This window comes from Onychostoma macrolepis, chromosome 19, assembly GCF_012432095.1.
Source record: "Onychostoma macrolepis isolate SWU-2019 chromosome 19, ASM1243209v1, whole genome shotgun sequence".
Lineage (NCBI taxonomy): Eukaryota > Metazoa > Chordata > Actinopteri > Cypriniformes > Cyprinidae > Onychostoma > Onychostoma macrolepis.
This window is the reverse complement of record NC_081173.1, coordinates 20776767-20793181: the sequence shown is the minus strand read 5'-3', so window position 1 is coordinate 20793181 and position 16415 is coordinate 20776767. Positions and strand designations below refer to the sequence as shown.

At 34.7% G+C, this 16415-nt stretch overlaps 2 protein-coding genes across 3 annotated transcripts in view; one reads left to right on the top strand and one right to left on the bottom strand.

Moving 5' to 3' along the window:
* The window catches only part of kcnh8 (potassium voltage-gated channel, subfamily H (eag-related), member 8), a 90302-nt gene extending 84675 nt beyond the window's left edge, over positions 1 to 5627 (bottom strand). The window contains exon 1 of the mRNA XM_058752740.1: positions 5490 to 5627. The gene's annotated coding sequence lies outside the window, so the exon portion shown is untranslated. The remainder of the gene's footprint in view (positions 1 to 5489) is intronic.
* tbc1d5 (TBC1 domain family, member 5) lies at positions 814 to 16295 on the top strand. Of its 2 annotated transcripts, XM_058752741.1 has the most exons (23): positions 814 to 962; positions 5403 to 5470; positions 5586 to 5685; positions 6845 to 6890; positions 7017 to 7125; positions 7266 to 7355; positions 7444 to 7518; positions 7618 to 7685; positions 8203 to 8305; positions 8467 to 8555; positions 8708 to 8758; positions 8882 to 8951; positions 9069 to 9241; positions 9525 to 9667; positions 9983 to 10089; positions 10863 to 10948; positions 11126 to 11415; positions 11611 to 11673; positions 12694 to 12902; positions 13071 to 13167; positions 13253 to 13332; positions 13553 to 13864; positions 15126 to 16295. In XM_058752741.1, the coding sequence occupies exons 2-23, from the start codon at positions 5414 to 5416 to the stop codon at positions 15363 to 15365; spliced, it is 2658 nt and encodes an 885-aa protein (XP_058608724.1). In that variant the 5' UTR covers positions 814 to 962; positions 5403 to 5413; the 3' UTR covers positions 15366 to 16295. The 2 variants fall into 2 exon arrangements, with proteins under 2 accessions (XP_058608724.1, XP_058608725.1); XM_058752742.1 differs by lacking the exon at positions 11611 to 11673.
* The last annotated feature ends 120 nt before the right edge of the window (positions 16296 to 16415 follow it).

Genomic DNA, 16415 nt, shown 5'->3' with positions numbered 1-16415 from the left:
GAGTTTGTTTAGTATTATTATTATTATTCAGACATTATTATTCTACTTTAGTTTTCTCCATATATATCACTGTATATGGGGTTAACACTGTCAGATACAAAAGAAATGTCAAATATTTAATATTAATATTGACAAATCAAGCATTCACCAGAAATGAACTGAGACAGAATTCAAACTGAATTTCAGCTCATTATGTCAGTCAGAAAATCTAGCAGTACTGACACAATAACCCTGTTTTTTTATTTCACACATTAAATGCAGGAGCCACTTTGCTTTACTATACTAACAGTCTACTTAAAATGAGGGAAAATATCTAAAAAAATCCCACTGACTTTGATAGTCCAATACCATAAATGTTTTCATAAAGGTCTGACAGTATTGACAAAGAGTAGAGCGAAATATTGTTGGAAATTAGAATATTTTACAAAGAACATCTTAACAAAAATCTTCTGCCATATATGAGTAGCTTTCTTGAATTAATATGTATTTTATTACATATTATTATCTGAGAACAGGTGCTTTTAGGAGTATACACTGTCAGTTTGCGATTACGAGATAATAAAATGAAACAGTACATTTGTGTTAAAAAGATTTTTAGCAAACACCTCTGATTCATTTCTGCTATTTGAAAACTAATGGCTGGTAAAGTGGGACGAATGTTTTGCCAATCTCGAAATTCACTGTTTATATGTGGGGACTTTTGGGTCATATAAGGAAATGCTTCTCCGTAATCCACCCAAAGCTTTTATATTAAATTAGTTAGTTCTGACTTTCTATACAAACAAGGATAAAATAACGCGCGCGTTTCAAACCTGTGATATTGGAAGTCGCGCTCAGGCTTCCCGTCTCCGGAGTCACGTGTCTGATCAGCTGTTCTGCGGCACATCCGCCTGACTCGCTCTAGAGTGTTTACATGCAGACTGCGCGGGGCAGAATGGGCAGACCCGCGTGAAGCATTGCAGGTAAAATATCAACTCATTTCCCCTTACTGCATTGAAACGGCCGTTTGCGATAGTCAGAGTGCTTGTCAAAAATGAATGCAGGGAAGTTAGAGGTGTGAAGTGCTGTGCAATGTTTCATATCGGAAGTGTGGAGCCCCGTGAGGCCTGTAGTCTCAACATCTCCATCAATAAATCCAACTTTATTAACGCTTTTAATCAGTTTTCTGATGTAAATCCCAAACAGTAGGCATCGGGGACATGCATATGAGAAATTATAACTATCACTTTGAAATTTGCCTTTCATAGTTGGGCTGTAGGGATGCCTGTAAGTTTCAAACTGCATTTCATTGGTTATTCAATTGATGTCTGTACACATTATGAGATCATTTTCTCATTCTTATTTTCACTTCTGGTTTTCAATTCTTACATCTTGGTTCTCATATCTGAAAGCTGTATGATAAAATGCGTAGAGTGTGGGACTCATTCCCCTTAAAATTCAGAATAATGTGTGACTGCTTTGTTTTGCAATGGTTAATTCTTAATTTTTTGTTTGGTCTCCAGTTCTAAAGAAATGGTTTGCTGATAGCCGATAATTATTATGCAGTTACTTATAACCAACATGATGGCTGATATTATAAATCTATACTGTAATGTCTGTTCAAACAAACTAACTTATAATAGAGAACATAGATAAGTATTTTCAAACTCCTGATATTAAGCTTTGATATTATCTGTTTTCAGTATTGGACAAATCAGATGCTGATCATTAACATTTCATGAATATATATATATATATATATATATATATATATATATATATATATATATATATATATATATATATATATATATATATATATATATATATATATTTAAATAAAAGTTATGTAATTTAACAAGTAACTAAAATGGGAAAATGACCGCCTGAATTTTAGTGCCACCCTTTCTGAGAATCTATTGAGGATTTGATATTTCATGATTCCTCTTTTTCCTTTAATATTTTGTTAAAGTTTTCTATGTAGCATTATAATGTAATTGTGAAGTAGGACAGCATGATCTTTGGAGGACTATATGATTCTCTTTGGACCTGAGGCCACATTGTCTGAACAACAGAAAAAGACTTACCATGGCATCACAAGACCAACTTGCTGACTGTTTTCACACTTACACACACACTTGGTGACGTTTGAGTTAAATGCCTGTTATGCTACAGTATTTAATGCATTCAAACCATGTCAGATTACAATTAGCTCATAGCTTTTGGTTAATTCTTGTTTGAATAAATTTGTACTCTTAGTCCTGTAATATTTGAAAGGTTTCAGGTTATCATTGTTTGTAAATACATGCATATTACAGAACCAGAACATGTGCACATTCTTTTCTTAATTTAGTACTACCCTAATATTATGAGCAAGCATATTTCTGCACTAATGATAACGTAGGGTTTTTGAGTTCACCCAGTAGCTCATAGAATTCCTACAAGCTACTGTCATCATGTGATTGGTGCAGGAGCTCTGTTCTGTAATTGGCTGATGAAGTGAAGGCATGTGAGTGTGTTTAAACAGGTTTAGGCCTGGTCTGCTTCTGTAACCCTCCTTATTGGTGTGTGCTGCACCCAAGGGCGTTTTGATGTAATGAGCTGGGTTTTGTCTCATGGAACTCATTAAATGTTTGGTGGATTATTTTGTGATCCTAAAATTCACAAAATGCTGTTCAAGATAATTTTGTATTTACTAGTCTACAGTAACTTCCCTTTAGCGTTTCTATTTATGCAAATTACTTTTTTCCCTAGTTACAGTTACTTTAGTGAGTTGTGTTCGTTTCGTTTCTTAATTTTGGTTTAGCACAGGTTTCTCACTGTAGTGTTTTTCGGTTCCTCATTACTTTATCTCAAATACACTCACAGTATTTAAGGATCGCAGGTAGTCTTAATCCTAATGTGTTAAAATGGAGACAATGCCATGTTAATCTTAGCTAAATCAAAATTATATACAAAAATATATTCAGCCCTAATTCTAATCAACCTTTTCTCCTTGATTATGCACGTATATTAGCACATACAAGCAAAGCAACTTTTGCCCTGCATCTGAATCTCAAATCTCCCACCAGTTATTTGATGCAGTAATAAATATTTATGCATGTTTTGTGTGTGTGTGTGTGTGTGTGTGTGTGTGTGTGTGTGTGTGTGTGTGTGCGCGCACGCACGCAACCACATATGTGAATATCTAATGAAATATGCAAGGATTCATTTGTGGAGTGATTGCATCAGTGCTGCCTTTAGCCTGCAGCTGTGCCAGTAAATGCTGTAGCTGCAATGTTAGAAACAAACTGAACATTAAGGCAATATTTTTATGCCACACCAACCCAACATCTAATTACTGAGAGCTACTGTATCTTTATTTCTATTTTTACTTGTTTTACTTAATAATCTTTTTGGTGAATGTCTTAGTTGAATTCCTTTGTGTGAGGCTGCTGAGGCATCTTGCAGGTCCAGTTCATTATTATTGTTGTGTTTAGCATATTTTAATTATTATTCATGTGTCTGGCTCGACTTAATCATACCTCTAGTTGTCCCTGAGGCTTTATGCTAATTTCCAGCACTGTACTTCACTGCAGAGGATCCTGGGATTTCCCACTGTACCACAGCTAATGCATAAATCTAATTGAGCTGGGCCAAGGAGGTCTATAATACATGGAGAAAGCTATATGCTAGCTTATGCAATTTGAAATCTGCCACTTACGATTTATTAACATTTTTATTTTGACAGAAAACTTTTGAATCAGTGGAGAGGGATGCTATTATTACTATTAATAACAATAATAATAATAATAATAAGAAGAAGAATATAGTTATTTTTATATTATGTTATATAATTGTTACTTTTTATTTGATTATTTAATAAGATATTTTTATTTTAGGTATTTATATTTACAGTATGTAATTATTACTTTATTTATTTTGATTAATAATAATAGTTGTTTTTTATATTATTTATGCAATTTATATAATTAAATAACTTTTTTTAATTTAATTTAATTTATTTTGTTTCTTTGTACCATCCCACCCCCACAACAGCAATTTCCTAGGCAGCTTTTCTTCATATATCATCTAATATAACACAGTTATATATAATGCATGAGTTGCACAGGCTGTCTTTCGGTGTACTGAGATGTTAGATCAGTGTTTATTAGTTCATCTGCATAATTGATAAAGTACGTTTGCTGGAGGTTGTGTGTGTTCAGAACCAAATGTAACCTCATTAAAAACAACAGAATGGATTTAGGTTTAAAAATAGAAGAAAAAAATCCAGACAAGCCTGTTTTTCCACCTTTTAGAGCCTAATGCTGTCACATCAACACTGTCTGGCTCTGGATTGTCGGAGCTGGGATATTTTTGGTTTATAAATATCTGGGAGTCACTTCCAAACAGCGCTTGGCACCACCAGCGTGTTTGCTCACGCGCCCTCAGTGCTGCAGAACAATTATGCCACACATACAACAGATCAAATGAGTGCTGTTTGTTTGCCTCTTTGTTTCTTTGTTTGAGTCAAGACTGTGTTTTAATTCACTGCACATCTGTCAAATGTTAGCACGGCTGGTTATTCTGGTAAATGAATACAGGTGTTGCTGGTGTAATGATCCTGAGGTGATGGTACAGTTGTATACACAATCCACACAATTAAAGGTTTAAAAACTGAGTTGCTGGCACTCTCCATTCATGTTGCTGTCATGAATTTAGAAACAGTTTGGCTGTGAAATACATTTACATTCTGTGCCAGAACTAGCAGCTAAACTTGGATTTAATTACAAATGGTTTAGACTAAAATGAAACAATGTAATTAATCCAAACAAACACGATCTATTCAGTCTAACCAGACATGATGCAAGCTGCTGTGTCTCTGGCGTATTGATTTGAGTTTTGTCCTAACCAGTTCTGAAAAGTTGAAGATGACATTTTACTATTTCTATTCATTATTTTTTTCCATTGTACTATTCTACATTTGTTTGTTTTCAGTGTTAAAGGGATAGTTCACCCAAAAATGAAAATTCTGTCATCATTTGTTCATCCTCATGTGTTTCCAAACCTTTATGCATTTCATTCTTCTGTGGAACATAAATGAAGATATTTTAAGTAATGTCGGTAAGCAAACAGTTTCTGTTGGCATTGATTTACATTATATTTTTTGTCCATACTATAGAAGTCAATGGAACCCGAAACAGTTTGGTTAACAATCTTCAAAATACATTCTTTTATGTTCCATAGAAGAAAGTCATACAGTTTGGATTGATTTGAGGGGGAGTAAATGCTGACAGAATATTAATTTATGAGTGGACTGTCCCTTTAAAATACTTCATGCTATCCAATGGTTTAATATGCAAAGGCAACTATAAGTAAGCCATTAGTATTGTCAGTTTAGGCTCTGTCGGTTTATTCATTTGTTTTGCTCTGCTGTTTGTCAGATTAATGGTTAATGGACTGTGGTCTCCATTGTGATCAGGCCTATGAGGAGAACAAGGCAAGTCTAACAGTGAGTATCCACACAATACCTGATGTAGTTCCTGTTTTGTACTGTAGTGTTGATTGTGGCTTCAGTGGTGTATGTTGATATCACAGTCTTTAGCTCTTCCTCTGTGGTTTTGCAGGACATGCAGCACCCAAACTTCGAAACACAACACCCGCTGCAGCAGGACGAGCAGGAGACGGGTTACGACCCTCTACAGAACTACAACAGGAACAGAGACCGTAATATAACTAATAGATATACATTAAAATTGGAGACCTAACAATGTGAAAAGTAGGACTGCATATTTTGTATTGCATTTATTTTGATAAGTACTGTGATTGTATTTTGACTATTGCTATTAACTCATAAGAACAAAAATAGCTCTCATGATCAAAATGATGCGAAAAAACTAGACTTGTAAGTAGTTTAGTTATATTTTCCTAAAAGCTCTTCTGCCAGTAGAAACTGTAATGTCGTTCACAGAATCAAAGTCAGGCCTATGTGTAAACAAAGCAAAAAAGGGAACAGTTTTCATTGCACTCACTGTTTACCTGTACTTGATAGTGAATCATTATTCTTCTGTAATATTCTGTTGTATATTTTCTTCACTTTCATATGGCATTCTTTTTAAAGTGAGTACTAAAACATGGTAATCTAGCTGAAAATGATCAAGGCATGTTTTCTCTAAATAAGGTCAGGAATATTTAGTTAATCATTTATCAACTAATATAAAAATACATAGTTATTACCAGACTTATTTTACTTACACTATTGTTCAAAAGTGTAGGATACGTTTTTGTAAAAAGTCTCTTGTGCTCAGCTAGGCTGCATTTATTTGATCACAAATACAGTTAAAAACAGTAATACTGTAAAATATTATTACAATTTAAAAATAACTTTTTTTTTTATTTTAATATTTTAAAATTCTATGAAAATCATTCTAATTTACTGAGTTGGTGCTTTTTGGAATTCTTTGAATAGAAAGTTGAAAAGAACAGCATTTATTTAAAATAGACACAGTAAAGACATTATAAATGTCATTCACTTGTATGGACCGTTTGAACTGATTCAGAGAAATCAATCAAACTTATGACATCTAATAAAATCTAATGTTTATGTTTAAATCAGAAACACTATTGAAACATCTCTGCCATCATTAAAAGTACCAAGACAAGGAGGGATTTTGTATTTGGTTTGTAAATGTTGTTAGAAAAATCACTATGGTTGTATTATTAATATACAACATATTGCCTAGCGCTATACTGCACTATGAAAAAAATTAACTTATCTAAAAGATAATTATTCCAAATTCAGTCATTTCCATGTTTAGGTCACAAACTATGACGTCTTAAGACTCTTAACTGTTTTATCTTTGTAATTTTGTTTCTTTAATTTCAGGAGGATCATTGGATAGTGCTGTTGAGTCCACGTTTCAGTCATACAGGTCATTCATTTTTCCCTAATGTAACAAAGCTTCAGAGATCTACTCTGGTTCTCATATGAAACTCACTGCTGTGTGATGAAGGTGTATCTCTATCCTCTAACATTCTCTTTGACGTGCTCTTTACAGAAAGGAGTGGGATGATTTGTTCCAGAACAGTAACTATCTGGCGCGGATCAGACAGGCTGGTATTAACGGACGATTACGGAGCAGCCGATTCCGCAGCGTATGCTGGAAGGTAATGGCTACCTGACAGTGGCAGATGACAGGTTTACTGCATGAAAACTGTCTTCTTGTTGTTATTGGGGTTGAAAGGTTAAGTGTGCAATTTCTGTGCCAAACGGGGCAAATTATAAGCTTTGATTTCGTTGGTTCCAGCTTTATCTGGATGTCCTGCCAGAAGATAAGGCTCAATGGATCAGTCGAACCAAGGAGCACAGAGCACATTATGAGAAGATCAAAGAGACGGTATGTGTGTGCACATGTTTTTGGCAGTGATTTATGAGCCTTCAGTAGGTTTTGACACTAAATCATGATCGTTTGTCTTAAACTGCAGCATATTACAAACCCTCGCAAAGCTGCTGGCCAGCAGGACCTGGTGGTGAATAACCCACTGTCACAGGATGAAGGGGTGAGGGAACAGCCTATGCAGTAAAACCATAAGAATGGCTGGATCTGTCTATTACTGTTTTATTGACATCTTTTTCTCTCTCTCTCTCTCTCTCTTTAGAGTCTATGGAATAAGTTCTTTCAGGATAAGGAGCTCAGAGGCATGATCAAACAAGATGTTTTACGAACGTAAGTGTGTGAACTACCTGTCAGAACTACTATCAGTCTTCAGTGTCACATGATCCTTCAGACATCAGTCTAATATGCAGATTCGGTGCTCCCAAAACTCTTTATCAATGTTGAAAACAGCTGTGCCCATTAATATTTTTGCAGAAACTTGTGATACATCTTTTCAGTATTCTTTGAATAGAAAGTTCAAAAGAAGAGCATTTATTTTTTGCAACAATGTCGACGTCTTTACTGTCACTTTTTATAAATTGAATGTGTCTTTGCTGAATAAAAGTGTTAATTTATTTAAAAATAATAAAACATCTTACTGACCCCAAACTTTCGAATGGTAGTTTATCTTTTTATTTGTCATTTTTACTCACTCATTAAATCGGCACACTAAAATTATCGTTAAAACTGTTGATTTTAGTTTGTATTTTATTTGTTTCATACAAAATAGAATTTAATTTTGATACTGTTGCATTATTATATATTATATAATATAATATTATGTCTGCTACTCCTTGATTGGCTGCAGGTTTCCAGAGATGCTGTACTTCCAGGAAGAGGATGTCAGGACAAAGCTGACCGATATTCTGTTCTGCTATGCACGAGAGAACGAACAGCTACTCTATAAGCAGGTTTATAAACACTTAATGATTGTGACAAATACTGCCACATCACAACATAACCTGTCAGACTGGCTCAGATGTATCTAATAATAATTTTCCCAAAAGCATTCATCTCTCTACATTATCCTCATTTTTTGCCTCTTCATCCCTCCCTCTCTATCTTTCTACAGGGCATGCATGAGTTACTGGCCCCTATAGTGTTTGTTCTTCATTGTGATCACCAGGCGTTTCAACATGCCAGTGAGACAGCCAATCCCAGGTCTGACCTATTTACCACACAGACAAGACGGTCTGAAGACTTGCTCAAATTAAAGTTTAAATTTGTTCTGCGTAGTGTTTTGAATCATTATTAATGGCATGTTCAGTTATTCTTAGTATATTTATTTAAACTGTGTCTTTCCTCATTTGCAGTGAAGAGATGAAAGTCCTTCTGGATCCTAAATTCCATGAGCATGACGCTTAGTGAGTAAATGTGACGTTATAACAAATAACTGAAACCAAATTGTCGTGTCTCTATTTAAATGCATATAGTTGCAAAACACACTTTTCTCAGTCTGTCTTTTTGTTTTGTCAATTTTCCCATAGTGTCATGTTTTCTCTGCTCATGGAGACAGCAGAACCCTGGTTCAGCAGTTTTGAACGGGAGGTCAGAAAGGTACCAGGAAAAACTTGATATTTTTATGTATCTTGATATATCGGCTGCATTGATATTTTGTTAGTGTCAAATTCAGACTTCAATCTTGTCAAGATTGCTTATATTTAAATCTTTCAGGGCAAAGAAGAGATGTTAACCAGCATACCCTTTGCAAGACCACAGGACTCGGGTCCTTCTGTTGCCATTGTGACCAAAGTCAACCGAATTCAGGACCAGCTAGTAAAGAAACACGACATTGAACTGTACATGCACCTCAACAGACTAGAAATAGCTCCCCAGATTTATGGCATGTGAGTATGAGTCAGTGAACTATATTATTATTTTATTATATATTATTATTATTATTATTATTTATTACAATAAAAGTTTTAGTATGTTATAGTTTTATTACTTTTATTATATATATATAATATTATGGTATATTTTTAAATATATTATTAAAGCATTACTTGTCATTTCTACATGTTGAATATAAATCGTGTAGGATTAAAGATATGTTAAACCATAAGTGTTTTTTTTATTTGTCACTTTTTTTCCCCATCATTTATGAATTCTCTGTGTGTTTGTGGGAAGTCGCTGGGTTCGACTGCTGTTTGGTCGGGAGTTTCCACTGCAGGATCTGTTGGTGGTCTGGGATGCTCTTTTCGCAGACAGCATCACTTTGGACCTAGTGGATTACGTGTTTGTCGCTATGCTTCTGTACATCAGAGATGCATGTGAGTTCAGTTCTCTCTCATCTGTGCTTCATTCATAACACAAACCAATGGAACAAACACAAGATATAGGCTTCTTAAGGTCTAAATGCACTTTGAGTGTTCACCCTGTAGCTCTATAGATATCAAGCAATATAAACCCACAAACAGTATGTCAATAGTGTGTCTAGTCAAATAACACAGCAAGTAATGGCATGCAGATTAGTTGGCTTATGCCTGCTGGCACTGAACATGTATCTTTACAAAGAGCTCTAAAAGAACGTTATCAGTTTATTTGAATATGCAGTAACTATCGTTCCTGTGTTTTTCATGTCGTAGTGATCGCTAGTAACTTCCAGACGTGTCTCGGGCTCCTGATGCACTATCCTCCTATTGGAGACATCCACTCTCTGCTGCTGAAAGCACTCTTTCTCAGAGACCCGAAGGTACTGTCATGCACATTTTCACTTTTAATATTAAAAAAAAAAAAATTACAAATACAATTTATTTTATGAAATACGTCTTTTTAAAAATTTATATTTATTTATTTATAATGTATATTTATAATTATAAAATAAGAATATTTATTAATTAAATGTAGTATTTAGTAATGTAATCGGAGTCATAATAGTTGTTATTAGGGCTGTGCAATTAATCGTATTCGATTATCATGCGCATCCCGTCAGTAAAGGTAAAAGCTAGGCAATATCGCGTTCATGATCAAAGGCGAATCGTCTTCGATTATGAATGCGATATGGTTTAGCGTAGCTTGTCAGTGAACTACGGCTCTGTGTATTAACTGCCGCTCCATCTGAAAGCAGGTGATGGCGATTTACTGCTAATCACGAAACCGGCTTTACTGACGAGATGCGCATGATAATCGAATACGATTAATTGCACAGCCCTAATTGTTATAATATACAATCATCCAAATAATACAATAATATAACACACATATATATTAGAAGAGTCTATCTGCAAAAACAGATAACTCACTAAATTTTCAAAAATCATGTTTTTTATGTTTTTTTGTTTTCATATTGTTTTTTGTTTTTTTAACCTAGTCAAAAAAAACAACTGCGGTTTCATTGAGATTAATTGGAATGTGCAATGAAAAAACATGATTTTTATTAATATTAGTTATTCTGGAGTTGATTATGTACTTACTATTTGCTATTTTTGTACTATTTTTGTCATTTGTCTTTTTATATAACTTTAGAATAATCCAAGACCAGTAAACTACCAGTTCCAGCAAAACCTTGATTACTACAAAACCCGTGGGGCCGACTTGGTCAACAAGACTCGGTATCTTGTATTTTTGTGCATTACCATTTTTTAAAAATATATTTATACATTTGATGCAACTCTTGTTTAAAGCAGAAATTAAGCATTAATCTAAGGATTAATATTATAATTATTCATAATGTATTAAACACATGCACTGTACATTTATAATATTACATATTTTTTCTTTTTCTCCAGGGCCAGCACTAAAGCAGCACCTCTCAACATTAATAAAGTATCCAGTTCTCTTCTTAATTTCGGCCGGAAGCTCATCGCACCAATGGGAGGCGGCTCCAGCGGCATCTCGCCAATTAACAGTGAAGTGATATCAGCTCCTCCCCTTCAAGCTCCTGTGCCACACCCATTGGCTGAGCCTTCATCAGGCATTGCCCCCTCAAACACACAGATGAAATCGCAGCCGTTCCCGCAAACACAGCATCAGCATCGGTTGCTGAAGTCTGAAAGTATGCCGGTGCACCTCAGCAAAGGTGAGCACTCGCATACGCACACCTTTTCAACCCTGTATGCTTATGGATTGTGTTAATTTTACCCATATACCTCCTGAAGTTATTAATACTTCAGTGTGCATGGATTATGATGTGAATGTGTACTTGCATGTGCTCAAGCACAGGTACATGTGACAGAATAGGTGTGTGCCGTAGCCTTACTCTGCTGTCTGTTAGATGTAGGTTCTTGTGGAGCCTCTCAGATATCTCTCCCTGCCCAGATTCACTCTGATACCCCAGGTAACTGCTGCCATGACAACAGCATCAGCACCAGAGCGTGCATGTGCGCTGTATAAATGCATTTTATTTGATCCTGTATTTTTTATTTTTTTATGCTTTTACTGTGATGTGTCTGCTGTGTAATCCATGCATGTGTGTCTGTGTTCAAATTAACTTGGTGTAATCGTGTATTTCATAATGAGTCATGCTGTTTTTTGTCACCAGGTTTTTTTTTCAGTAAGTTAGTTCAGCCAAAAATAAAAATTCTGTATTTGTATTATATTAGGCTATTCTAAATTAATTATGTAATAAAATAAAATAATTAACTACCGTTTAAATGTTTGGGGTCAGTAGGATTTTTTTGTTTTTGAAAGAAGTCTCTTATGTTCACCATTTGTTTGAAAAATTCAGTAAAAAACAGTACCATTGTGAAATAGTATTAGAATTTAAAATATTTGAAAATGTCATTTATTTCTGTAATGGCAAAGCTGAATTTTCAGCAGCCATTACTCCAGTCTTCAGTGTCACATGATCCTTCAGAAATCTTTCTGATTTGGTGCTCAAGAACCATTATTATTACTATCAGTGTTGAAAACAGTTGTGCTATTAATATTTTTGTGCAAATTGTGATACCTCTGTATTCAGCTTTCTTTGATGAATAGAAAGTTCAAAAACACTCTTTTATACTGTACCATTTTAAATCTTTTTACTGTCACTTTTGATCAAATTAATCCATACTCACTGAATAAAAGTATAAATTTCTTTTAAAATCTTACTGACCCCAGACTTTTGGATGATAATGTAAATATTCTCTGAACTTTCTGCGAATGTCTTATTAGTCATCTTCATAGTACAAATGAGATCCTGCTGTTTTTTTTAAGGTCAACGTCTGGTTGATTTACTGCATGCTGTGTGATTGTCTCCAACTCGTTGTGCTATTTATGTAGCTTACTGTATGTTTTGTTAAAATTGTTCTGTTACATTTGATGTTGCTGTCTGAGCCTAATTTTTGTGACTGTTCTTTTAATGTCTACCTTACAGGCCACACCTCCAGGACGGTTAGCTCCTCCCCCAGTACTGAGAGTTTGTCTGGTGCGCGGGATCATGCTATGTCTTCCCCTCCTCTGCCGGTGTCCAGGGGCCAAGACTCCAGCACATCATCTCCTCCCCTCTCTGCCACAAAGAAAGACACTTTCTTTAATATCAGTCGCTCGCGGTCACACAGTAAAACTATAAACAAGAAGGATGCGGTAAGCATGTATACTTTTCAACTAAACCATTTGCATTCCCAAACTCTGATTTTGTGTCTATTCTTTTATTTTCATATAGCATGTGAATTACTAGGATATCATGTACTAGCTCCTATTTAATAAGTCCTATATGTATGCTAATTTATGTATATATATTTTTATACACAGGAGGAGCTGGAGGTCCAGGTGTCGTTCTTACAGGGTCAGATTAATGACCTAGAGGCCATGAGCAAATATTGTGCCAAGATGATGAACATGCACATAGGTGAGTCAGTGAGCCATCAGTTGTCTTTGCACTAAACACATGCTGGTGATGGAATCATAATGATTGTGCTTTGATTGATGGACAGGCAAAATTCAAGACGTGATACTGCAGGAGCATCTAGAGAAGGAAGATGAGGTTCTTGTGTCACTTGCTGGACTAAAACAGGCATGAATCAGGCCTCTGCTTTGCTAAAATAAATTAAGGATTTTTTTTTATAATATGAAGATAAATACTAAATATACATTTTTATTATGTTCATTTATTTGTTTGTTGGTAAGTACCCATGTAATTAGTACACAGACCCATTCAGGGTGATACAAAATCTAATAGACATCTGTTAGCTCTAATATTAAATTAAATCTAATTTTGTCCATATTGTCCCCAGATTAAGGACATCCTGAAGGGGGCTCTCCGATTCAACCAGAGCCAGCTGGAGTCAGAGGAGAATGAGGAAATCACCATAGCAGATGATCACTACTGCTCTAGCCAGTATAGCGCACTAAAGGACCAGAGTGATCCAGATCATTTGTCTGAAGACACAGCTGATTCTACTATCATACAACAAAAGGCTCCACAGCACACCGACCACCAGGAAGGAGACATGGTAGCTGAGAAAGAAGAGAAGGAGGAGGAGGAAGTGAAGGAAGAAGAGAAGGTCTTGACAACTGAGAATATCACCACAATACCAGAGCCACAGGTAAGAGAGGATTACACAAAACATTTTACGTGTGAGCAAGTACATGCACTTTCTATAAATTCATTTATAAGTTTTACTTCAGTACTCCAGGATTAAAGTTTTCTCTCATTATTTATATAATATATATATATATATATATATATATATATAAATAATGTGTGTGTATATGTGACCCTGGACCACAAAACCAGTCATAAGTAGCACGGGCATATATGTAGCAATAGCCAACAATACATTGTATGGGTCAAAATGATCAAATTTCCTACTGTAAATCTATCAAAACTTCATTTTTGATTAGTAATATGCATTGCTAAGAACTTAATTTGGACAACTTTAAAGGCGGTTTTCTCAATATTTAGATTTTGTGCACCCTCAGATTCCAGATTTTCAAATAGTTGTATCTTAGACAAATATTGGCTGACAACCATACATCAATAAATAAGATCTATCCTAACAACCATGCATCAGTGGGAAGCTTATTCAGCTTTCAGATGTCACATAAGGTTTTGTGGTCCAGGATCACATATATTGGAGGAAGTTAAATGAATTTATGACCATACAAGATGCATTTTGATTTTCGTTAAGAAAATAGAAAATGAATAAATAAAATAAAATAATTATTTTTTTTATCAAATAAATTACAGGTAGTACAACAAATGATGCATAAATACTTTTTGTTTATTTAATTTGTGTTACAGAGTGAGATTTGTGGGACAATTTCTTAATTGTTATGGAATAATAATGCATAATAGTAATAATCAGTCTTAATTTACTTAATGTATGGGGTTAGCTTTTGGGCTGTCAATTAATGAAAAATAAATTTGTTTTAGTATTATAAATATACTATTATAGAATTTATGAATATTTTTAAAAAATGTATTTTTATATTTTCATTATTTTAATCATTTTATAATCATTAATATAATTTATAGTATTTTTACTTAAGTTTTAGTTGTTTTAATTCTTCGACTTAAACAATTTTTTTCAGTAACTTGCCATTGCAGCATTTCTAATTTTCATTGAAATTTTTCATCTAGTATTTATATTTATTTTCAGTTGTATTTGTTACATTTACTGTTAATTTTTTTTTTTTTAAGTTTTATTTAATTTTAGCACTGGTTTGAATTACACAACATGCTGATGAATTGATTGCATTTATCAATATCTGCCAAATAAAGCCCTCAAATGATAATGCAATTTACCGAACACACAATCGTAAATACACCAATTTCATACAGTTTTTATTTACTTTGTATCTTAGGCCACTGAGGGTAGAAACTGGGACGACTACATCTTGGTCTCGCAGGATGGCGAGCCATCAGAGAGTGAGGAGCAAAGCATAACCACCACAGCTCCACTCTTTAAGCATGTACGAGGCCTAAACAAGGTGGATTTTCAAGACCCTCTGATGGGGACCACATCTGGGTCCTCCAGTCCAGATGATGGCAGCACTCACAGCAAGGACTCTGATTTCACTATTGTTAATCCTACTGACCTTTGAACCTGGATTCCCCCTAAATATGACTGAACCCATCTTCAACACTTAAGAAACTCTGTTGGACGTTTGCACATATGAACTCAGGCTGATTGCCTCATGTGCCCCATGCCCTGTAACTGAATCCCTAAAACACACATCTTGTTTCCTAAATCCTGGACCTCTGGCTGTGTATTTACGTACATCTGAATTCAAATGTTTCTTTTCTTTTTTCCCCCAAATATAAGGCTCTATACCATGGATCCTTTGCTCCGTTACCTAGAAGTGGTATCCAAAGCCATAAAAAGCAGCCTCAACTCAAATGAGATTCTCCATTCTGTAATTTTCTTTGAAAATGCCCTTACGGCTGAAAGTTTTGGACATCACCTTGACATTTATGTGGAAAACCTATATTTGTTTTCTCCTAAATCAATATCCTGTGAAATACATTTAACACACTCTCTGCCTCAGATAAAAGCTATATTTGCTACAGTTCTCCCTATATCTCTGTCTTTGTCCTTTTTTTGGAGTACTAAGTGTTGTGTGATAAAGGCGGGACATTGAGATGCTCAATCTAGTAGTAGAGAGCTTTAGTATCAATATGGACTGAGTGTTGCTCTCATTCACTCACTCATCTTTACTGATTTTCCATGAACCAGTGCCTGAACAGTTATCTATTTCTGTCTGTATTTTCTTTTAAGATTTGCGATTTTAGTCCATAGACCACAACATAGTCCTTTGCTAATTTTTTTTTCCTTTTTTCTCCATGTGTCATTTTTGAACCAATGATATGTGAAACTTTTATGTTCTAGTATTTCTCTGGTGTCAGTAGACTCATTTTGTTTTGGTTCCCGAGGTAACTGTGTATTGTTTTGCACATGACACGAGGGATGTTTCTAATACTGATATCCTATTAACTCTGGATGAATAAAAAGCATTACTCTTGTCTAATCCAAAGCTTTGTACATGCTACACTTTCCTTACACCCTGGTGTTATTTTTAGTCAATTATTTCCCTTTTCTGTGGAGATGATCACTTTTTTTCTTATGCTACCTAAATATAGTCGACCAATAGACA

Bases quoted from the DNA above. Each gene is read 5' to 3' on its own strand.
- tbc1d5 (XM_058752741.1), top strand. From the start codon at position 5,414: ATGGACTGTGGTCTCCATTGTGATCAGGCCTATGAGGAGAACAAGGCA. The intron at 5,686-6,844 runs GTAATATAACTA...CTTTAATTTCAG, and splicing joins CTACAACAGGAACAGAGACC to GAGGATCATTGGATAGTGCT. The intron at 8,306-8,466 runs GTTTATAAACAC...ATCTTTCTACAG, and splicing joins AACAGCTACTCTATAAGCAG to GGCATGCATGAGTTACTGGC.